The sequence below is a fragment of the Debaryomyces fabryi genome (genome assembly GCF_001447935.2).
Source record: "Debaryomyces fabryi strain CBS 789 chromosome Unknown contig00045, whole genome shotgun sequence".
In the NCBI taxonomy this organism is placed as follows: Eukaryota; Fungi; Ascomycota; class Pichiomycetes; order Serinales; family Debaryomycetaceae; genus Debaryomyces; species Debaryomyces fabryi.
Genome location: NW_015385471.1, coordinates 48,572 through 71,651, shown reverse-complemented (window position 1 = coordinate 71,651; position 23,080 = coordinate 48,572). Strand labels below are relative to the sequence as shown.

Genomic DNA, 23,080 nt, shown 5'->3' with positions numbered 1-23,080 from the left:
AACTTTTTTCAAATCTAAAATCTCTTCTCCTAAATTCTTTGTGTCTAAGACTTTGGCTTGCAAGGAATTATTTTCCTGAGCTAGCTTTTCCATTGAAAGCTGTTGCTCTATCTTGTCTCTCTGAAGATCCTCAATTGTTTGCATTGATATTTTATTCTGCGTAGTTAATGTCTTAAGCTGTGAATTTAAAACAGAGTTCTCAAGCATCGCCTTGTTTAAATTTTCCTTTATAGTCTTCACTTCTTCCATCATTTCATTATTTTTTAACCTTATTTGACTATCATTGGTATCAAATGAGCCTACAACCTTTTTCAATGCTTCTATATTACCTGTAAAGTTACTGTGCTCCAGCTTGAACTTATAAAAGTCTACTTTGAAATCATTGACTTTTTCATTTAAGACGTTTTTCTGCTTCAACAAGCTATCATTAGTGGCCTTAATTCTAATTAATTCATCTAATTCTCCTTTTAGCGAGATCAGTTTGGAATCATTATCAGTTAGTTCGAAAGTTCCAATGCTACTAATATCTCGATTTCCTAGAGTTGTTGTTTGAAATATTTCTTTATATTCATGCTTGAAATCCGATATTTCAAGTTCCAAATCTTTGATTGTCTTTTTCAAACTAGAAATTTGAATTTCATAAAAATTATTGGTCAAATGACTCGCTCTGTAAGGCAGCGAGGTCTTGATTGGAGCAATAAATGCGTTTCTTGTAGGTGTTTGGAATTTTTGAATCCTTGATCCTGATAATTTAGGAGCGATGCTAAGTTTGTCTGTACTTGGAATCATCTTGAATTTTGAAGGAGTGGAGCTTTGTTTTCTTATTGGACTCACACTGTAAGTCAATCTGGGAGCCATTCTAGTTGGACTAAGGGAAGAAATTGTAGGTTTGGCATAATGTGGAATCTTAGGCGTTTTATCTAATTTTTTAGATCCTGTGGTTTCCAATTTAAAATTTTTGACCAAAGATGCAATGTTATTTAATATAGATTTAAGCAAAGTGATATCTCCATTAGGATCAACGTTTAAAATAATATTAATCTTTCCTGGACTTGGAAAATTACCTTTGAAAATTAGATTGGTTATGAGATTGGAAGATCTTCCACTATTGGATGCCTTGTTTGCAAGTAATTGCGTTATAGATGACATACTCGTATTGGCAAACGCATTGGATAGCAGCAGCGATTTTTCATACTTTTCGTTACCCATAAGATCAATGTAGATAACTCTTTTGTCATCATAAAAGAATGTTACCACTAGACAAGATCTACTAGATTCACTATTAAAGGCTGTTTTCTTCGTATTCCTCTTCTTAAAAACAGTTTCCAACACCTCATGAGAATCTCCCTTTAACTTTCTTTTATGCAATTGAGATTCGAAGCACGAGCTATGGTACTCTTTTTTTTTTATTGGCGTTTCAAGCAAATCTATTACATACTTGTTTTCACTCACTTCGAATGCAGTAATGCATGCTTCTGTTGCAGCTTGTTCTAATTGATGAATCTTTTCATAGATCACTTGTTTAAGTGTAGTAGTCTTACCACTTCCTGTAGGACCCATAAATATAAAGTATGAACATGGGTCAAGTGTTTCTATTAATTCTTTGTATGTATTATTACTACCACTATATATCTTTGTGAAATCGTATTGCTTGCCGTTAAGCGTAATGCTTTTATCACTAGTCTCAAATAACGCTTCTTTGTCCTTCCTGGAGCTTTTGATCTTCAAATACAATGGGATTGATGTCATGTTTGATGAAGTTTCTACTGACTCCTTATTGATTTACGCTATCTAATATCCATATTCAAAGATGTCTAACGATCTTAGATTGTTAATGTTTATGAAATAGCCAAATCGGGCTGTTGCATCAAGCGAGACTTTTGTCAAAAAACAGGTGAAATTTGACATCAAACATGACACTAATTGCGACAACTGATTCCTCTCGTAGACTTACCTTACAAATAAATTTGACTACTCAACCCCTCTACCGAAAGTTTTTCCGTTTTAAGAAGTACTAGGCAGAATACGTGAACATGTAGAACCTAAAGTCACCTTATTGTTACGATATATTTTTTGTAAGAAAAAAGGGGATTATGTGGGGCAATAATAGTGAGCCGAGCATGTTGTAGTTCGGGTTAATTAATGGGAGTAATAGTGCATAGATATTCGATACGGATTAACCAAGAACTGCGAATTGGATAAAAGTAGTATACGGATCGAGCACCACTATTAAAAAAAACCATTAAAGCAACCCGGATTTCAGTCGGCCAGATTTGGACTATAAATAAGTCCGAACCTCCCTCCACATTTAGGGGAATTTTCACTTTCAACTTATAGTAGTTATAAACTAAGAGTAAAGAAAAAGATCAATTAAGATGTCTATTAAGTTAAATTCAGGATATGAAATGCCATTAGTTGGCTTCGGTTGTTGGAAAGTCGACAATAATACTTGTGCTGACACCATTTACAATGCCATTAAGGTAGGATACAGATTATTCGACGCTGCCCAAGATTACGGTAATTGTAAGGAGATTGGTGAAGGTATCAACAGAGCGCTTAAGGAAGGTTTAGTAGCTAGAGATGAATTGTTCATCACTTCCAAGCTTTGGAATAGTTACCATGACCCAAAGCACGTTGAATTAGCTTTGAAAAAAGTATTGAGTGACATGAATTTGGAATACCTTGATTTATTTTTAATTCATTTCCCAATTGCTTTCAAATATGTTCCAATTGAAGAAAAGTACCCACCAGGATTCTACTGCGGGGATGGAGACAAGTTCCACTATGAAAATGTGCCATTGGCAGAAACTTGGAAGGCAATGGAAAAATTAACCAAATCCGGAAAAGTCAAGTCAATTGGTATCTCCAATTTCTCAGGTGCTTTAATATACGACTTGTTAAGAGGTGCCGAGATTAGACCAGCCGTCTTACAAATCGAACACCACCCATACTTACAACAACCAAGATTAATTGAATACGTCCAATCTCAAAATATTGCTATTACTGCATACTCATCATTTGGTCCACAATCTTTCTTGGAATTAAAACACTCTAAAGCTTTGGATACTCCAACCTTATTTGAACACAAATCTATTAAGTCGATTGCCGATAAGCATAAGAAAACTCCAGCACAAGTCTTGTTAAGATGGGCTTCTCAAAGAAACATTGCTATCATTCCAAAATCAAACAACCCAGACAGATTATTACAAAACTTGGAAGTGAATGATTTCAATTTAGAAAAGGAAGACTTCAATGAAATCTCTAAGTTAGATCAAGATTTAAGATTTAATAACCCATGGGATTGGGACAAGATTCCGATCTTTGCTTAAGCTACATAAAGATTTTGAGTTAGAGTGGTGTATAATTTTACATATTTCAAAAAAAATAAAAAACTTTTTGAACTTACTAATGTAAATTAAATAGAATCCAAGACTGCTTTTCTTCCTAAGTTCAATAACTTTAACCGTGACATAAAATCGTCTCTGTTTATATACGCACCGCACATTCTTCGTTTACCTGTAAACTCAGTTCTAGAGTGAAAGCATCTCCAATTATCAAAAATCAAACATTGGCCTGGTCTTAATTGATAGAATATTTCGTTTTCTGGATCGGTGATTATCTTATACCAATTACTGATGGCCTTGTAAAACCTTGGAACATCCTCTGGGTTTGACCAACTGTCCATTGTCGATCTGTCAGATTGATTCCAACGTACTTGAACCAACTCGCCTTCATTGTCAAGCTTAAATATAGGCTGAGGAATATCTGGCTGAATACAAACCTTTTCTTCCCCGGCAGAATGGGCAGGTACTGGAATTTTTGTCAATAACTCAAAATCCTCTGGGTTCTCCTTTTGCAATATTTTGGCACATTGGAATGCATCGACTAGGGACGTAGTACCTCCAGTTCCATCATGATATAATAAATGGAATAATTGCAATCCTGGGGTGTCGTTCCAGTAAGTGCCATCGGTATGAGACGAGATATCAAAATTAGTGTACGCAGTATCGTTCTTCGATAAATCACTGGTAAAGTCCCAGAAACCACCATAATGAGTAGGTCTAATGTAGGTGATTTTCTCACAGAGCTTCTCGGTCTCTCCAGGGCTAATAGGAACGTTATCGATCATGCAGAAACCGTATTTCCAGATTTTCAAACACCAATCTTTAATAGCTTCTTCATTATCTGTGCGGTCGTCCGAGTTCATAATGGCCCTAAACTCAACACTGGGAAAGTTGTCTTTAATGTCTTTGACTTTCCAATAGCTCTGTTTTAAGACTTCCTGTTCTCCTTTGATCTTCAATTGGTTTGGTACTAGCTTTGGATTGTACGAGTGCAATGCTAACCAATCACTTTCATATTCACTCCTATGGCCATTCTGATCCCACACAATTCTCAAGCCCTTAGCATCATAGTCCACAGAAGTTGCCTTTATATCTGCTTTAATCGAGCATGAGTTCAATAAACGTTGTTTAGTTGCACTATAATGACATTCTTCACAATGGCAGTTGTCACGTAACCAAATATTGTGGTACTTGGATACGGTCCCATCAGCCCACGTAACGGCGATTTCTAAACTTGGCCCATCAACAGGCTTAGCATCAATAATTTTGGAAGCTTCAATACTCATATTTACTATTTTACTAGTGACTAGTTCCTCTGTTTTTCAATTGACTAGAAATGAATAAACGTATATAGAAAGAATGGATGATCATGGGGTAAGATTTGGACAGCTCGGCATCCGAGCACCAGATAAAAAAGGATAATCGATAATAAAAAGATTAGGGTGCTTGTGATTCAATCTTACTTCAGGACGTTTGTTTAATACCCTGTTAAATGATAATCTTATAGATTAAATAAGCAAGTTACTGTACTAGAAAAAGGTTTTCTACAGAAAACAATAAATATCAGAGTTTTTTTATAAGAAGAATAAATTACTCAAGCGAAATGTCAGTTAAAGAAGATTCACAAACGCTATTGCAGCTGCATCCAGATTGGGTTTCAATGGACTTTGATAAATTGGGTAAATCATTTTACAACAATGATGGAGTGCCACTTAGTGATACTATCAAGAGCTTGAAGGCAAAAACGCTAAGTGAAGCATTGCAAAATAAAAACACTGATGTATTAGCGGAATATCTGAGATCAACAGAAGGGCTAATAAATAATGAGTTCAGAATGAAAATATGGCCACTAATATTAGGTGTTGCTAATTCTGGGGATGAAACAGATGAAGAAATATTGTCGAACAAGCAATCAGGAATAGATTCACCAAACTTAAAGTTGAATAGACAATCGGTTACGTCATTTTTACTTAATGATTTAGACTTAAATGATTTACCGCCACATAAGGATGAAGACCAGGTTAAATTGGATATTCAAAGATCATTTACTGTGCTATCACATATGCAATCTTATCATCACCTACAAAACGAATCATTTACTGCTATTTTCTCGAATAATGATATAGACCAATTAAAGAAAAGCCTATTGAATCTTATAATCAAGATACTTAGGAAGTATCCATGTCTTAATTATTATCAAGGTTATCATGATATAGCAAGTATTATATTAATTGTTTGCTATGAACAAGGCGGCGAACCAAATTCATCAAAAAACGACGAATTGGCGTTCAAACTATTAGAAAAGCTCACAGTATTTCATTTAAGAGATTATATGATCACCGATATAAACCTTTCTATCAACCATTTGAAATTAATTCCTAGCCTTCTAGAAGTTATTGATACAGATTTATTTGAATTGATAAAACAATCCAGTAACTCATATATTCTGTCATCTGGGTTTCATTATGATTATAACTTCTATCAAGGTTTATCCTCAATCTTGACTTTTTACAGTCACGATTTAAATAATTTGCATCAACTACTAATAATATGGGACTTTATATTAAGTTACAATTCTGTGATTGTCAATGTTTATTTATATGTTGCTTTGTTATTGTTTCATAAAGAAGACATATTTAACCAGTTAAATATCGATCCGAATGACTTAACTAATGCAGAAGGACCCGAAATTGATATAGATTTAGTTCATACCTTAGTGTCCCCCAATAACTTATTCAGCTCTATGACTGATTCCGATCTTAATAAAATTTTGAATAAAACAAGGATTTTGATCGAAAGCTATTTAATCAGTGATATTGAAAATTCAGATGTTACATACGATGTATGGTTCAAGGAATTTAATCAAAATTCTGTCCTATTAAATACATCAGACATACTTGTTGATAGGAAAATCAAAGATTATAAATACAGCTATTTAATAATTAACGATCAAAATCCACCCGATTCTTCATTAAATGATCTTATCCAACTTCAAGATGAAGAGATGTCAAAGCAAACTGTTTATAACATATCGCTCCAGCAAAAATTATTAGAACAACAAGAAGAATTATCAAACTCCACTTCTGATCTCGATACAAGTCTACCAAACCTGTTATCGTCATCTATCACAAGTTTTACATCTGCATCATCTTCGATAAATACTAAGATTGCTAATACCTCATCTATGATATTTAAGAAACTATTTCACCATGATGGCTCGCCAACTCCAGAGGGTAAACTCAGTAGCAACAATAAGCATAATGTTCTTTTAACGAACTTTTACAGAATCAGCTTTACTGTCGGATTTATTGGATTTATGATGCATTTCTTATTGATTAAAAATGATCCAAGCTATCAGAGTTTGAATATATCAAGGCTTTTATCAGGCTCGTTGTCGATGATCCGAAAGTTTGGATATCATATACTTGATCTGGAATCTATTAAAGCACTATATGATTTTGTTGTTAGCGCAAGTAATACATTAGCATATGAAGCAGGTGGCGCTGTACGTGAAATGTATACCTCTTTAAAAGATTCGGATATTGTGAATAGTGGGATTAATATTGGGCAAGTTGGCTTAGGGAACCTAAGAAATAACATCTATGGGTTTATTGGATAGTTTATGGTTATATAATTTAATTTAAACAGTTTTAATAACTTAGATCTGTTTCATTATTATCTCATTACTATTTAAGTTCTATAAGAGATTGTCTAATTATCATTTTCAAAATCGATTTCATAAATTAACACAGAATCTGTGAAATTTGCATGTCCCCATCCTCTATTACCACTAGCACTTACCATAAATCTACCTGTCCCGTCCACATACAAAGAGCTTAGTATACCACCGTGATGACCTGGTATAATCATGAAAGGTGTTGCAGGCTTCTTATTCGTTGTGCTGGACGTATTAGACAAATCGTTATAGAGGTTCAAATTATATAATCTGATATTATCGTTTGACCCACATAAAATGAAATCATTGTTCGGAAGTGTAGATATGGCACTAACAGGACCTGATATTTTAGGAAACTGCAACAATTTCAGAACATTTGGAACCATAGTATCTTTATTATGACCTGACTTTGATCTTTTATGTGGCATTTTAATTGAGAATTCTTCAACTGTACTGTTTCTTCTACCAGCATAGATATATTCACCACAATTAGACCATGTAGACGACATACACCAAGGAGGAATACCCTCCGAGACCCCCAACCTTAATACAGGACTACTAGTTGTGTTTGAAACTCTAACATCCCAAAGATTAATAGTACCATCAATACTTGAACTCATAAATATTGAATCGTTACTAAATGTTTTATTTGTTGCTTTAGAATCATTAGTTACTAATTTTGATGAATTAGACTTATCCAGTGATTCAATATTTTTTCTATCTTCATTATTTTCATTATCACTATCTCCGAATAAGGAATCAATATCGCTTTCTGGCCTCACGTCTTGCTCATCAATTTTGACATCTGAATCTTCATAGGATAATGCAAAGTCAGCCAAGCCTTCTGGTCTATATTGGATATTTGAGATTTGTCCAGAGCTACCAGTGAATAAGTTAATGCATTTGCCTGTATTTAAATCCCACTCTCTAATTGTTTTATCCCAAGATCCAGAGAGGAATCTTTTTTGTTCCGTATTTAACTTCAATACAGATACTGCATCATTATGTCCATTTTCTAGGGTAGGGCTTTGTTTTTTAGGCGAATGCTTGAAATAATGATGGATATTTCCTTCATTATATCTCATAGTATACAATGAAATACCACCAGATGATAATCCCGAAAGGCACCAATAGCCATTTCTTTCTACATCTAGCGAATATACTGGATTCACCTTTGGTTCATAACTCACGGAACCTGTGCTAAAATCACTTATCTTTAACTTGGGATTAGACTTCATCATCTGTTTTTTAGTTAAAGGTTGCTCATTTTCCCAGTACGATGAAATTACACCAGCCTTTGTTATGGAGTCAACCAAATTGTGTCTCTGGGCCATCGTTAATGGTGACTTCCCTTCTATAGATGCAATAAAGTCGTATTTTCTGATAAATCCATCTTCCCCACCAGTTAAAATCCATTTTGGACCATCAGTAAATGCTAATGCATGACACTCAGATGTATAAGGAATAGCTACGGAAGGAATTATATCAAACTCTTTTGATTCCTTAGCCTTTATTATTAAATTCTCTCTTATAGTTTCCCTTGACACATGGTTTAAATTGTTTTCTGCGTCTATTTCGTTTTGGTCTTGTTCTGATGTTGTCTTCGATGAATCTTGTTTATCTGCTTCTTTTTGACGTTGCTCGTCGTTTGTCGCATCAGATTGATCAACTATCATATTATCCTTATCCTTCTTAGCATCTGCCTGCAGTTCAGAGTCATTCGATTCACGAGCATCGACGAATTTGGCTCTTTCCTCATCTTCGTCACCTTCTTCATTTTCATTTTCGTCGTCGTCATCGTCATCGTCGTCATCATCATCATCTTCATCGTCATCTTCATCTTCATCCTCCTCATTATTCTCATCATTCTCGTCGTCGTCTTCATTTTCCTCCTCCTCTTCATCTTCACCGTATTCGTTATTATTGATCTCAGTGTCTTCCATTTCTTCGTCCTCATCGTTTGCATCTAGCATATCATTATTTTGATCGTTAAATAAATTATCATCCACCGACATGACCAAGAACCTACTAATATAAGTGAACTACGAAAAACAAGAAACTCTGCTTATATCAATTGAGTTCGTATTATTTTTGTAAACATACAATATCTCCAGATTGATATATACATATATTCAACTGGTATTGATATTGGTTATTTCTACACGACCTTCTACTAGAAATGAAATCTTTCATTTTCAATTATTCAGCTATTTAATCGACTTGATATACTCTCATTGACAAAAGTACTACCAATTGAACATATTTAAACACTAGCTAAATAATTTACTCGTAGATCCATCCGAATAAAGCTGGCTTGTAGTCAACTAATTCTTCCTTCTTGAACCATAAACCAATTTCCTTTTGAGCAGATTCAACAGAGTCAGAACCGTGGCAAACGTTTCTACCCATGTCAACGGCGTAGTCACCTCTGATGGTACCTGGGGCAGATTGTAATGGGTTGGTAGCACCTAAGATAGCTCTACCTTGCTTAACAACATCCTTACCTTCCCAGACAGTAGCTAAAACTGGACCGGATAACATGTAAGATAATAAAGATGGGAAGAATGGCTTAGATTGTAAGTCATCGTAGTGTTCTCTTAATAAGGATTCAGTCGGTTGAACTAACTTGATACCAACTAATTTGTATCCTCTGTTTTCAAATCTACCTAAGATAGAGTTGATTAATCCTCTTTGGACACCATCTGGCTTAATAGCAATAAAAGTTCTTTCGTTGTTAGACATTGTGATTTGTAGTTACGTTATAATACCTGCTAACATCAAGGTGAGAATTTCACCACTATTTATAGCGTCGAATTTTTTTTCGTCGACGAAAATTTCAAAATTAAGCAGACACGACCACGTTTTTCATCTCCAGATGCTCCTATCATAGGAAACAAGCATGGTTTATGGAATTATTGAGAGCAGGAGAGTAGTAGCTAGGTCAATGGCTTAAATGGGTAGTTTTCACGTAGTCAGGATCAAAAATGGTGGGTCAATTTGATAGAGGTCATCTCATCTAACTACTGTCGCATAAGGCACGAAATGCGTATTTGATGCAAAAAGTTATCGTACATAGTGGTACTTCAAATTGCCATTTATTGAGTAGACTTTGAGGGGTATATGTATGATATTTCCAATCGACTTATAGACCATGTAAATGAATGCTATTTGCAGTGAGTTTTGAATTGACCTCGACTGAAGTGTTGCGGCAGGACAAGCAACACAACTTGAGACTTGATTTTGACAAAATAATGGAATTGAAAGATTATTCGAAGCGTATTAAATGCTTTTGATGTATCTTAGCCGATGTCAGTGATAACCAGGTGTCTTACGATATATTGGTTTTGTAATTGAAAAGTTGCAAAACTTATTGATCTAGTAACTGTGTGTTTTGTAAACTGAGCTGACTTCTGTATTTCTCAAAATAAAACTTACGATAAAAGGGGATACAGAGCATTAACATCGTGCAGTGATGTTGAGGTATTGTCTCTAGGTAATGCTAGAGTATAGATAGTTGGCGTAGTCTTGTCTTCTTGGTGTTGCAGCAATAACTTCGGTGTGCATATAACATCGTTATAATTTGTTTACAAAACCACAATAACAGGGCCATAGAAAGAATAACCATTTTTAAATAACATTGTTAAGCTGTACGAGATGAACCAAGAGAATATAACACGTACTCCACCCCGTAATGATTACAGAGAACATGAGGAGATCGAAAACGAGACTGTTTCTGCAATAAATTTGTCTAAAATAGTCAAAGACGGACTTTCTAATACTCAATCACAAAAGAGAGGTCCTACCACTCCCTTGACACCTAGAAACAAACAGCATAACGTTATAAGACGTAAGATGGAAGAGGAGCCAGGTCGAATCCGCGATATTCTTAGTTTTGGAAAAGATCAAAGCATAGATATAATAGACTTGAACTATCGAAATTGGGTACTAAATGAAAATTTGAAAAAGCATCAGGATATCGTTAAATTCATGGAGTTAGAACGTAAATTCTTATTAGAGGAACTGTAGTAAAGAACAATCAAGCATTCACGGGTTGATATTGCATATGTCATTAGCGTATATATCGTCTATATATAATAAAATAATTATTTAGCACTTCTAGTTGCCTTAAAGTAATCCTTGAGTTTTGATTCATTCCCATCAAAATAATTCTCTTCTCTTGCATTATTCCAATCATCCTGCCTTTTGGCCATTTTCGTCTTCTCTTCTTCTCTCGATCCTCTTTCTCTCAAGTCTTCTCTCAACCAATTTAATGCCAAAGGGTGTAATGATTCTGCTAATTCTACTTGTATAGTTTTGTCATTGGCCCTCTGCAGATTCTCCTTTTTGGATACGAACTCTATATCATTCATATTTATATCGTCCACCTTCATTCCCTCATTTAAATGAATAATTCTATCACACCAGTTTTTGCCTAATCCATCAAAAATATGTGTAGCATAGATTACACAGCAATTACGAAGTCTGCATTCTTTCTTCAAGAAACTAAGCAAATCTTGTCTAACTACCACATCTAAGTCGACTGTAACTTCATCTAATAATAATAACCTCCATGGTTTTAATAAACCCATCACTAATTGAACCCTTCTTCTCTCACCATCAGAAATGTATGCCATTGACCATTCAGGATCAATATCCATAATTCTAATCAATTCGTCTCTTCTTTCGGAATAAGTTCCTCCTCCAATTGAAGATACCAATAAGTTCACAGGGATGTCTCTTTTAACAACAGGATTGGCTGCCCATTCGGTCCCTAGATAAGTAATTAAATTATTGACATCAGAATTCTGCTTTTCGTTTCTTTCCTTCGAAAAATCAAATGGGTCGAATCCTCCTAGTTTTAGTCCTCCTTGTTTAATTAAAGTCTTACCTGCTAAGATTTTTAATAAAGTCGATTTCCCAGCACCATTTTGTCCGAGGAGTAAATTAGTTGATCCCCATGGAATTTGAAGGTTAATATCCTGTAATCCTATTCTATTGTTTGAAGGGAACTTATACGTTAAGTCAATGGTTTCTACCGCTAATGTATGGTCGTTGGTGTTATCTGTCATGTTGACCAGCATTTAACTAAGCGATAACTATTTTTTTCGGATATCGGTTTTTATAGTTCGATTTAAGATACATTAGATTATATAATAAAGATACATAGATTATTGTAATTCCTTTAACCAGTTCAAAGTATCATTTCTAACGGGTTCGTTTTCAATGCCTTTAAATAAATCTTCAATTTCGCCAATGAAACCAGAGTTATAAATACTGAACTTCCGTAAGTAACTCTTTAAAAGCCCTTTGTATTCATAGAATAACCACTGATTATCAACTTTGTTCATTAATTCTATGTCCTCAGATTCTTCATCACTAAAATCCTTGAGAATTGACACTTCATCCGAAGTATTAGTTCCTAAAGTACTGGCTATCTCGTTCAAGTTTTTAACAATTAATTCAAATAACTTCAATACAAGAATTTTGAACTCATCATTGGAAGATTTAGAAAAGTTGATCAAAACTCTATTGACAGATTCCATACATGAAACATTTTCGATGATTAAGTTGGAAGCCAAATTTAATGTCTTGCCTATCAAATACTTTGGCTTTAAAACTTCAAATTCAATCAAGTATTCTAAAATCAAAAACACTACTTGAGGTTGATGGACCCAAATTCTGAAGATAGAATCAATAATCCAATTCTGTCTGTTATCAAATTGTTCTTCAGTCAATTCAACGACTGGAAATTGAAATTCACTTGCTTGATAATTTTCATCCTTTATTTCCACGCCACTCAAAAACTTCAATTTGATAATATCTCTTGACAATAAACTAACCACAGAATAAATCGATCTGGATCCGATGTATGCGTAAGTTTGGAAAAACAAATTGATGAGGAATTTGTCTGAATTTATAGCAGCGTAATCCTCTAAATTCGTTGATATTTCTTTATATAGATCATAAAACTCACTGTTTGGTTTCCAATTAGCTATTATTAAATCATAAACCTTATTGGACACCTCGTGCAAAGGTAATCCTGAGTTCGAGAAATTATAAATCAATTCTTCTTGTGGAGATACTGTTAAATTATTTGCTAGTTTTTCCTTTCTTTCAAACTCTAACTTAGCCAATACTTCTTTGAGCTCATCATTATTACCATATAATTCATTATCGTAATCAATGATGTATTTTGATTCATTAGGGAATAATGAAATATTCAAGTATTGATAAAACTCATCTAAAAGAATTAATTTATCGGTTGCAGCAGGATCTGGATTAACTGTGACGAAACTTTCTTTGATTCTATTCTTATTTGATAATCTCACTTCCTTTGCTATTAAATTTTTAATGAAATTCTTTTTAGGATGATATTTTAAATTCTTAAACTTCTGGGAATCTTTAACCCACTCGTCCCACTTCCAACTAAACTCAAAATTTGAAATTTGAATCGTCATCCAATCCAAATAACGAATCTTTAATTCGTAATCTAAAGTTTCTAAATTGTTATAAAAAAATCTAATAGCTCTACCAAATACAGGTGCAATAGATTCAGGACTTTCTCTACAACAAGCAATTAACACAGTATAGTAATAGATTTCATAATTCAAAGGATTTGGTAATTGAAAAATCATTGTTAATATACTTTCAACCGCAATATCTTCAATTTTCCATGTAGATAATGGTGGATTATTTTCGCCAGAGACGTTATCATTATTAATCATCGTCAATTGATCAACGGAGGACCCTGCTGGCGCAAATAAGTTCTTAGCGAAATAAAGATCTAAAATCGATAATTGAATTGCTGTTTCGTTCTTGTTGAATGATAGATTTGTTAAGATGTCGAAAGCTAAATCTTTAAAGACCAACCCGAAATAAGAGTTTACAGCAGGAACTGTTTCAAATTCCGTAGTATTGTAAACTTGGAATAAAATTCTAGTATTTCTATACCATAAATTATCAATCAAGCCATGTGGTTTATAAGTTGATAATGTCCCAACCGAAGGGAGAGACAATTGAGGTAAAGAATGCTTAACAATTTCATTCGAAATAACATTATTCTTTAATGAAGTTTCAATAATAGGATCAATCAATTCTTTGAAATTCAAGAACAATTTACCATTCAAATTAGCCCAATCTTTGCCTTCTCCTTGCAAGGCGACTAATGACGGATATATTACGTTTATCATCTTTTCAGGGTTGTATGGTAATTTATCTGAAAAATTATTTAATTTTGAATCGAATGGTTGCAATAATGAAATAGTCTTAGCACCATCTTTAATTCTAAAGTTAGATGCGATTTCTAACAAATCATTACAATGGTTAATTGCTTCCTCGGATGTATCATTACTCAATAAGTAAGGTACTGAAATTAATGTGTTATAAAATATTTCCTCAGCTATTCCGTTTCTGGTTTCACTTTGTTTTTGTAGGTCTATTGATAAATTCAAGAACTGTTTAAAAACATTAATAACTGAATAGTTATCAATTATGGGTGACAAACAAGCTAAGAATTTCAAGATTGATTTTAAATTATTGAAGACACCTGCATCTTCTTGAAGGATTTCTTCCTTGTTCTCTTCCTTCTTAATTTCCTTCGCTTCTTTTTCTTTTTCTTTTCCTTCGTTTTCATCTACTTCATCTTTCATTTCTTCATCCTTATTTTCTTCATTCTTCTTTTCTTGTTCTTCGCTTATCTTATCTAATAAACCTTGGGCTTTAGAATGAAAAAATTCTATAACGTATTTGGAGACCAAGAAATTTTTAGCGTTACATAACAAGATTAAAATACTCAATGAGGTTATCTTTTGGGGTTGCTCAATTATAATAGAGTATAAAGTGTTCAAGATGGAAACTCTCAACTTATCAATCTTTTCGAATTCTGCAACTATCGGGTTCGAAATATATGAAATATCGTCAATTTGGCTTGTAAGATTTGCATTTTCTCCAATTCTTCTAATATCTTTACAAACATTTGTAACTAATTCAGTAGTTGGATCTAAATGTTGCTTTTTGGAATCAACATCCACTTCATTATGTTGATTATCCCTTTCGAATTCGTCTCTGGTTCTCTTCGATGAATTGAAAGAATCCATTGTCGTTATTGTTGTCGATAAGAAGTTATTTCTCGTTAAATTTCAAAATCTGTGGAATTTTTCAGTGAGCGAAAAAATCGAGAAGTGGTTTACGAAAGTACTAGTGAGAAAATATCACTTCTTATTTCACCAACATAATGGCATTAAATTCTTTCTTCTGTAGACTTATCGTGCTGAATAATATCAGAGAGCAAAATACAGTTGTCTCGTAATTTATTTTGAGGCGTTTAAATGAAAACTACGTAATACAATGTCAAATATTTAAAACACTACTTTATTGACAAAACGAAATAACGAAATTAGTTAAATTAGCAACATTAGACATTAAGGATTAGAAAGAGGAATTAATTCCTCACATATTTATAATAAATAGAAAGCAATCATGAAAAAGGATTAGGCTCTTTTAAGTAGCCAATCTTTAAATGCGAAAACACTCATTTCCCAACTCATTAATAAGGTGATGAAACCTAAGGAAATGTTAAGTGTGAACATAGAGGTAAATCCTCTATATTCAAACGCGTAAACTATTGGATCACAAGATTCCATGAAGATCAAACCACCGCATAATAATGAAAAGCATACTAACAACTCACTGATAGGTCTGAGTGGTTTAGTTAACTCCTTATTAGCTGGTAAGATCAATAGTAATAAATAAGTAATGAATCTGAAAACAGTACCTAACACAAACAAATTCCCCCATTGTTTGTGAATGTCCGTAGATAACATAGAAGCTTGGGCGTGCTGTGACATCAAAACACCAGTCCAGTAGATAGTCAAAATTGGGAATGGGTTTGGAGAAAATCCTGGAGCAGCCTTCACAATTTTTGATGAGAAAGATTGGTCATTGAAGCTTTCGAAGTTATGGATTGATTTTTCGAACCTCCAGTTAGCCAACTTGAATTCAGTCAAGACCCCACACAAACCACATCCAATATAAATGAATGCAATCGATGCATGCTGCAAATCTTTAGCAGTCCATTCACCACCAGGATTGGCTAAGTGTTCCATAAAAACGTTAGTGCATCCGTAAAACAAGATTAAAGAAGATTCAATCATTTCCATCGTACATAAACCTTTACTCTGGATTCTATTCCAGCGACTGAGTTTCAATTCGTAGTTCTTGATAAACTTATGGTTCCAAGCCCAGCCCTTGTTTGTGAATGCGCCACAGTATCTAGCCAAGTACAAGAGTCCTAAGCTGAAGAAGACACCACCCTTGATGAAATGGGCCAACAAATTAAAAACATAACTTCCCTGGCCGAAGCAGCCAAAGGTGGCAATAGCGGTTGGTAAGTAAACCAAAAAGTAGAAGAAATGACACCAATTCAACAAATTGAAAATATACACGGAAAATTTGCCAAAAAAGTTAACCATAGTACTAACCACAGGCATGCGAGTTACCTTCTTCAATAATCTGCTGCCACCTTTTTTAGCCGGAAACATTGAATCGAGAGACGTCTTCAAGTTAAAGTCCATCGAATCATTTCTTTCGATCGAATTGGAATTATCTCTCGGAGTATCGTATAAAGTGGCCGAAGGCGATGTACATGACTCTTGGCTCTCTTCATCGGACACAGTGAAGTAATCAGCGGAAACAGCATCTTTACTAGTTGCTGCCTTGTATCCAAAGTTGAAGACTGCAAATATGACATGCACGATGGTGGAAATCCCCAAAATCACACTCATCTTATTATAGGCATTATTAGGGTACAAGTCCGGAATTGACTTCACAAACACCGATAAGCTGATCAACCCAACCAATACCGATGTCGAGTGCACAAATAATAAAGCGTAGTACCAATTCGATCCCACATTATTCAACACAAGACAAATTGGGTACAAAAATACAAAAGACATGAGTGTCAAGCCAATGTGCCAGTACAACGCCGCCCTATGTTCCGATTCCACCGTGAAATACGTCGTGGTATTGTAGTTTTCCCAAAATTTTCTCTCCTCCGGCAAAAGCTCTGTCTGCAAAATTGGCATCCCGTGATGATGATGCTCTACGTGAGGTGTTGCCACAACCTCCCCAGTGCTGCTTTGAGTCGTCTCTGTCCATTCGCTCTTGCTTTTCGTGTGTTCTACATGGCCCATATGTTCCATATGTTCCATGTGATCAGCCCGTACCTCTATTTTCTCCAATCCATTAGCTGTATCATAATTTTCTTTGCTCATCACACTAGCGGCTGCCGCTATGGATGCCAATCCTATCGAATATATAGGTTTCATGCTCAATGGAATCTCAATTAGAAGTTACAATAAAGAAAGAATTCGTTAAATACTTCTACCAGAACTTAAATGTAAATGTGTTATATATATTCTATAAAACCTAGGTATTATCGGATATATATAGATCATGCTATAATTTCTCTGATCATACTAATATATAATCACATGATCGGAATATTCGGCTGAAAAATGTTTCATCCATCCTTTACTTAGTGCTTGATTACTATTCATAGATCCGAAACGAGTAAATTAATCACATTTTCGAACCGCTTCGGGAATAAAATTAGTAAACGGTTAAGGTCGGCCGAGACAACCTAAATAACGCAGTTAATGCAGACGATTAAATAGAAATAATGCGGCAGCATACGGCAGGAGCAATGCATTGTCGGGATTTTACAAAGCATTTTTTCTTGTAAGGTAATCGAATCTCGAGTAAGTGTAGCCGATAAATGGCAAGTCTTCTTTGACATTTCCGCCATTTTGTAGGACCTGTTCTCTTTGCTCCATTGCTTTTGACAATGCAGGGGAGTCGGGAACGTTTTCGAGCTCGTCTGTAGGGAAGAATCTGGTATCGGTAATGGAACGAAGCTTAGGAATGAAGGGTGCATCGACTTTTCTGATGGTGTCCCAATCGACCCCACGGAAGAAGGGATGCAGTTTGATTTCGTCGGCGCCGTTGTATCTGCCAAGTCTGTTTTCTGCGTTTGTCAAAAGCTTACGAATCAAATCCTCAGACTCAGGCGACAAGTGGATGTCGTCTGGAATCTGGAGAGTTTCCTGCCAGTTGAGAATCTTTCTGTAGGTTTCATGGGGAGTTTCAGAGCAGAAAGGAGGCCATCCGATCAAACACTCGAACATGATAGCTCCAAGCGACCACCAATCACATTCCTGGCCGTATCCTTGGTGCACGAATATCTCTGGCGCAATGTAGTCGGGGGTACCAACTGTCGAGTATGCCATAAGTCTTCTGGACTTACGCCAAGTCTGCATTTGTTGTCTGTTGGACATGGTTAAATGGATTGCATCCACCATCATGGAATTCCTATTGTTGTTTGCCATTGATGGTGCTTGAAGGTTGCCATTGTGTGGGTTGGTATGATTAGAATTTTCCTTTTCGAGTAACTTCTTGTAGTAATTAGAATCATGAGTCTTATGGAACCCGGTCGATAACCCAAAATCAGACAACTTTATATGACCCCTGATATCTATCAAAATATTATCTGGTTTGATATCTCTGTGAATAAATCCCAACTTGTGAATTGCCTCGATAGCCAATACACACTCGGCCATATAAAACCTAGTGATGTCTTCGGTAAATATTTGCCATCTAATCAACATAGTCATTAAATCTCCTCCTGGTAAAAACTCCATAATCAAGTATAAATATTGGGCATCTTGAAATGAGTAATATAAAGAAACCACCCAGGGCGAATCAGAGCCCGCCAACACGTCTCTCTCTGCTTTAACATGCGCTAATTGATCTTTCTTATACATTTCTGACTTTAATAATGTTTTCATAGCGTAGATCTTACCGGTATCTCTTTTTTGAACTAATCTAACCTCACCAAAAGCTCCCTTACCAATAACTTTTACGGTATTGAAATCTTCCAAGGATAATTTTGTTCTTCTTAATCTTAAAAATTGAGATTCTTTTTTGCCTAAATTCTGTAACTGTCTATTTTTACGTTCTTCAGAAGATCCACTTTCTTCATTCAACAATTTATGCTCCAAGTCTAAGCGTCTTTGGTTTCTTTCAATTGCATGAGCAACTGACATTTGATAGTAATTTTCTAATTTCAACTTTATCGACGAAGCCTTATCCTGGGATATTTTACTCAATGAATTTGGTTGACGATTAAAATATATATAGTTAGACTTTTGAGCATTTGAATCGTTGGGTGCATTTGATGGAGGAATGTTGGAAGTTGGTAAATTTAAATTTGACTTCAAGAATGAACTTTCGCTAGGACTGGAAAGGTTCGTGCTGCTGTTGTTGTTGAGGGTAGTGAAAGTTACCGGTGGCTTAAAATCCAAGGATCTCTCAGAATCAACAGATTGAAACTGCTGATTCCTTAAATTCACATCATGGTCCTTAGTTGGCGTTTGAAAATTTTGTTGAAATGAATGTGGATGGGCCATAGGTGATGAATTTAATTCGTGTGTGGGAGGCTGTTCGTGAATTTCGGTGAGATCTTCATCCATAAAGCTATCATCATCCTGAAATTCCGGTTCCAACTCGCTTGGTTGGTTTTGTTCGGAAAACCTGAGATTTGGAATATTCTGCCTTTGCAAATCTTGCTGGAAAGTACCCATTTGAGGTAAGTCAGAGTTTGATCCATTATGTTGTAAGAACGCCGTAAATGGCTGTCTGGGAGGCTGAGGCTGTTGTTGTTGCTGTTGTTGTTGCTGTTGTTGCTTATAGTGTAGTTGTTGCTGTTGCTGTTGCTGTTGTTGTTGATGTTGTTGTTGATGTTGTTGTTGATGTTGCTGTTGTTGTTGTTGTTGTTGTTGCTGAGCCTGCATTTGCTGAAAATAAAGCTGTTGTTTCTGCTGGTCAGTCAAGTAATCGTAATTCATCTCCAATATCTATTATCAATTAATATAAACACAATCCACCGTTATACGGAAGTTTTAATTGAATTAAAGGTTTATTTCGCCTATGAAAATAAACGTTTATGATTTAGGGCGACTCGAATCAAAATCCAAACAATAGGACTCAAAAAAAAAAACACGATATATATTTCTTTTAATGGTAAGCCACTCAGCTGCTTCGTTAATATATTACTGAAATCAGCTATTAGTATTAGTATATCAGATATATATATACCAAAAAACTTGCTTAAATGGAGGAAGATGTAATGTAGGAAGAAAAAAATAAATACTCCTATATGGATTTTGATCGCGACGGTGTTTTGATTAGGCTTGACCTCATATAATAGTTAACTACGACAATTTCAGCAAATCGAGACCCAAAATGAACCCAAATGATTACACTACATCCCATACATAAAATGAATAATTTTCTGTAAAGTTTATTAACAAAAAGTTGAAAACCCCAATTTGGCTATTGAAAAATCAAAATTGAACCTATAAAACAATATTTAAACATATACTTGTGTAATAATGTAGCAAAGTATTCAATAGACTTAAAATTGTAAAGCTTGACCCTTTTGCTTCTTGTCACCACCTAATTCGAAGTGCTTACATCTCTTTAAAGCTAATTGAGCCTTGGTCTTACAGACGACACATTCTAATCTTAAAACAACCTTCTTGGTAGTCTTAGCTTTTTTGTGGAAAACTGGCTTGGTTTGACCACCGTAACCCTTTTGCTTACGGTCATATCTTCTCTTACCTTGAGCGAATAAAGAGGCTTTACCGGCCTTGTATTGGGTAACCTTGTGTTGAGTATGTTTACGACATTCCTTACCCTTACAGTAAGTCCTTCTAGTCTTTGGAACGTTAACTATAATTATGTTAGTATGTTGTGCCTATACCGGTGCTTCTGTATATCCAAGATAATTTATGTCAGTACAACGTAGTAAGACTGTCCGTCCTCCACCATTCTCTTTCTATTTTCCATCCAACTGAATATACTATCTCTATCTTATTATATGTATCATCATCTTATTCTCATTCTTTTGATATCCGTGTATACATATTCCATCAATAATTGTTAATTTTCATCTACGATTCAACTACTCTTTTCTTTCATTTTCTGAAGGTATTTATTCATTCATTATTCATGGACATCTCATACGCCTTATACTGGTCATTTCTTTCTCTCGATACATCTCTGAAGTCTTAATTATTGCTAGTAACATACCCATTATGTCTTATTTATAGGTAATGTGATTAAGTACTATATAAAAGTTAAAAATCAAACTTTTTTTTCACTTCTAGTCAAGCGGTATTGTCAGACCATGGTGGGTGTCTAGACTGAAAATTTTTTGGAATTGTGTCCGTCGGTATTACCCGGATCCCAATGTGACACAAAAACTAATTTTCTTCAAAATGAATTTATTGCTGCAGTCATGTGAGAATAGGGCTATAAGCCCTATATCCCTAGCAGGTATGGCTGGTGTGGAAAGACAGTACTATCGCCATGTGTCTAGAATAGATGGTGGGCTATAGGTAAAAGAGGTGATAAAAGACTCAAAGCAAGCATATTATAGGGGAAATTTATTCAGACTCTAGAATGGATGGTGGCCAGGGCAGATGGCAGAAGGATGCGGTGTGACTGGAGCTCTGGTAATAGAAAGCGTTCTTCTAGGTAAAATATACGTTGCTCAACACGCTAACAATATATCAGCAGTAAATGTAAAAGAGTAAATAAGGATCAGGACAATCAGACGATACTCCCAATAATGGCTGCTACAGGATGAATACACGCAAAATAATATATTAACCGAAATAATTTGAAATCGAAAGAATTTAAAGATCAAGAGTCTATTGACTGCACCCTGGTGGAAAAAAGGAAGAAGTAAAAAAACGAATGTTAGCCCAGAGTCCATACCAACACCGCTTGTAGACTAATGCACACGACGGGAAACCGCCAAACTAACTCAGCATGCAGTTGGCTCAGCTTTGGGTAACCGTAGTATATATAGTTGAAGTCGAGGTGACAGTGTCGGTATCATCTTCTTCGTCGGCATAATAGTAGTCGTAGTTGACGAAACAAACACTGTTTGAAGTCACAGTGGAAACATTTTCTATTATCCACGAGTCAGACGAGGTGGCACTTTGAGGGGTGATTTGTGGTGCATCTGCGTCTGCAGTTGAGTCTGGTGAGTCGGTAACAGCTTCTGTGGAAGTAACTTGAGTAGCATCGTTGTTTTCGGGAGCAGCAGTTTCTGTTGCACCACTATCTTGTGCGTCATCGGTACTTGGAGCAGCTTCCTTGTTTTGGATAGGCGTGCTTGCAACGGTAGTGTATGTGTACGGCGTACCGAACACAGTCGAAGTGACTGTAGCCGTGTAGTGGGTGTAGGTTTCGGTAGCAGTATTCACAATCCAATTTGTATGAGTAGACATGGTACCTTCAACAATGTGCGTATTGGTCTTGGTGTTTTGCACAGTAGATGTAAGGTGAATCACAACCTTATCGTCATCACGCTTTTCATTTTCGTTAGCAGGAGCAGCAAGTGTTTGAGCCGTTAAAAAACCGAGGGCTAAGGAATAAATTGTGGAAAACTTCATTTTTTCGTTTTTTTGTAAGTAGTAGCAAATTTAGAGATAATATGTAAAGGAATGACTGTAGTTAAAAAATAGTATAAGGGAATGACTATAGTTGGATAGAGAGAATGAGAGTAAATAGCACTAAGGATAGTTCGTTAGTAGATTCTTGACTTGAATGGTATCAATTAAGTTGTTGTGGTAGTTTGTAACAAGGTTTTCTACCAAAGTTTAAACGAAGACAGAACGGCCGCGTTATAAATATATCGATGCATCTTGAACTCAAAATTAAAACATGGCTGGTCCAAATGCTCTCTACTCTTCAACTTGACATTCGCCAAACTAAACGGGTCGTTAAAGTCACCGGTGCTTGCTGAACGACTCTTTCTAGTAGTAGTTATTCCAAAACAAGGCTACTATGCTGGCTGCGAAAATTGACGAATTCTTGGTTATGCGCGCGTGGTTGCTGGCTTATTCACCTTAATTGATATATGGCCTTTGAACTATTATCCAGGACCATCGGGGCGTACCTTTCCAAGAATATAAGGTCCCACCGTTATATG

At 35.3% G+C, this 23,080-nt stretch overlaps 13 protein-coding genes across 13 annotated transcripts; 3 read left to right on the top strand and 10 right to left on the bottom strand.

Annotated features, from left to right (window-relative positions):
- Positions 1–3: 3 nt before the first annotated feature.
- Positions 4–1,749, bottom strand: AC631_02541 (coiled-coil domain-containing protein; the record flags this gene model as incomplete). Its single annotated transcript, XM_015611371.1, has 1 exon — positions 4–1,749. A coding segment is annotated over one exon (1,746 nt), but the record flags the coding sequence as incomplete, so codon positions are not given.
- Positions 1,750–2,375: 626 nt separating this feature from the next.
- Positions 2,376–3,329, top strand: GRE3 (trifunctional aldehyde reductase/xylose reductase/glucose 1-dehydrogenase (NADP(+)); the record flags this gene model as incomplete). Its single annotated transcript, XM_015611370.1, has 1 exon — positions 2,376–3,329. The coding sequence occupies one exon, from the start codon at positions 2,376–2,378 to the stop codon at positions 3,327–3,329; it is 954 nt and encodes a 317-aa protein (XP_015467834.1).
- Positions 3,330–3,415: 86 nt separating this feature from the next.
- AC631_02539 (uncharacterized protein) lies at positions 3,416–4,630 on the bottom strand (the record flags this gene model as incomplete). Its single annotated transcript, XM_015611369.1, has 1 exon — positions 3,416–4,630. One exon carries the CDS (start codon positions 4,628–4,630, stop codon positions 3,416–3,418), a length of 1,215 nt encoding a protein of 404 aa, XP_015467833.1.
- A 317-nt stretch (positions 4,631–4,947) lies between these two features.
- GYP8 (Gyp8p) lies at positions 4,948–6,963 on the top strand (the record flags this gene model as incomplete). The annotated part of the gene is made up of 1 exon (XM_015611368.1): positions 4,948–6,963. One exon carries the CDS (start codon positions 4,948–4,950, stop codon positions 6,961–6,963), a length of 2,016 nt encoding a protein of 671 aa, XP_015467832.1.
- Positions 6,964–7,055: 92 nt separating this feature from the next.
- On the bottom strand, positions 7,056–9,035 carry AC631_02537 (SAGA complex subunit; the record flags this gene model as incomplete). Its single annotated transcript, XM_015611367.1, has 1 exon — positions 7,056–9,035. One exon carries the CDS (start codon positions 9,033–9,035, stop codon positions 7,056–7,058), a length of 1,980 nt encoding a protein of 659 aa, XP_015467831.1.
- A 268-nt stretch (positions 9,036–9,303) lies between these two features.
- Positions 9,304–9,762, bottom strand: YNK1 (nucleoside diphosphate kinase; the record flags this gene model as incomplete). The annotated part of the gene is made up of 1 exon (XM_015611366.1): positions 9,304–9,762. The coding sequence occupies one exon, from the start codon at positions 9,760–9,762 to the stop codon at positions 9,304–9,306; it is 459 nt and encodes a 152-aa protein (XP_015467830.1).
- A 912-nt stretch (positions 9,763–10,674) lies between these two features.
- On the top strand, positions 10,675–11,046 carry AC631_02535 (uncharacterized protein; the record flags this gene model as incomplete). Its single annotated transcript, XM_015611365.1, has 1 exon — positions 10,675–11,046. The coding sequence occupies one exon, from the start codon at positions 10,675–10,677 to the stop codon at positions 11,044–11,046; it is 372 nt and encodes a 123-aa protein (XP_015467829.1).
- Positions 11,047–11,123: 77 nt separating this feature from the next.
- On the bottom strand, positions 11,124–12,089 carry CAF16 (putative ATP-binding cassette family ATPase; the record flags this gene model as incomplete). The annotated part of the gene is made up of 1 exon (XM_015611364.1): positions 11,124–12,089. One exon carries the CDS (start codon positions 12,087–12,089, stop codon positions 11,124–11,126), a length of 966 nt encoding a protein of 321 aa, XP_015467828.1.
- A 99-nt stretch (positions 12,090–12,188) lies between these two features.
- Positions 12,189–15,116, bottom strand: GCR3 (Gcr3p; the record flags this gene model as incomplete). The annotated part of the gene is made up of 1 exon (XM_015611363.1): positions 12,189–15,116. One exon carries the CDS (start codon positions 15,114–15,116, stop codon positions 12,189–12,191), a length of 2,928 nt encoding a protein of 975 aa, XP_015467827.1.
- Positions 15,117–15,509: 393 nt separating this feature from the next.
- On the bottom strand, positions 15,510–17,345 carry AC631_02532 (uncharacterized protein; the record flags this gene model as incomplete). Its single annotated transcript, XM_015611362.1, has 1 exon — positions 15,510–17,345. One exon carries the CDS (start codon positions 17,343–17,345, stop codon positions 15,510–15,512), a length of 1,836 nt encoding a protein of 611 aa, XP_015467826.1.
- A 393-nt stretch (positions 17,346–17,738) lies between these two features.
- On the bottom strand, positions 17,739–19,922 carry CBK1 (serine/threonine protein kinase; the record flags this gene model as incomplete). The annotated part of the gene is made up of 1 exon (XM_015611361.1): positions 17,739–19,922. The coding sequence occupies one exon, from the start codon at positions 19,920–19,922 to the stop codon at positions 17,739–17,741; it is 2,184 nt and encodes a 727-aa protein (XP_015467825.1).
- A 569-nt stretch (positions 19,923–20,491) lies between these two features.
- RPL42 (60S ribosomal protein eL42) lies at positions 20,492–21,172 on the bottom strand (the record flags this gene model as incomplete). The annotated part of the gene is made up of 2 exons (XM_015611360.1): positions 20,492–20,808; positions 21,169–21,172. The coding sequence occupies 2 exons, from the start codon at positions 21,170–21,172 to the stop codon at positions 20,492–20,494; spliced, it is 321 nt and encodes a 106-aa protein (XP_015467824.1).
- Positions 21,173–21,923: 751 nt separating this feature from the next.
- Positions 21,924–22,541, bottom strand: FGR41 (Fgr41p; the record flags this gene model as incomplete). The annotated part of the gene is made up of 1 exon (XM_015611359.1): positions 21,924–22,541. One exon carries the CDS (start codon positions 22,539–22,541, stop codon positions 21,924–21,926), a length of 618 nt encoding a protein of 205 aa, XP_015467823.1.
- Positions 22,542–23,080: the final 539 nt, after the last annotated feature.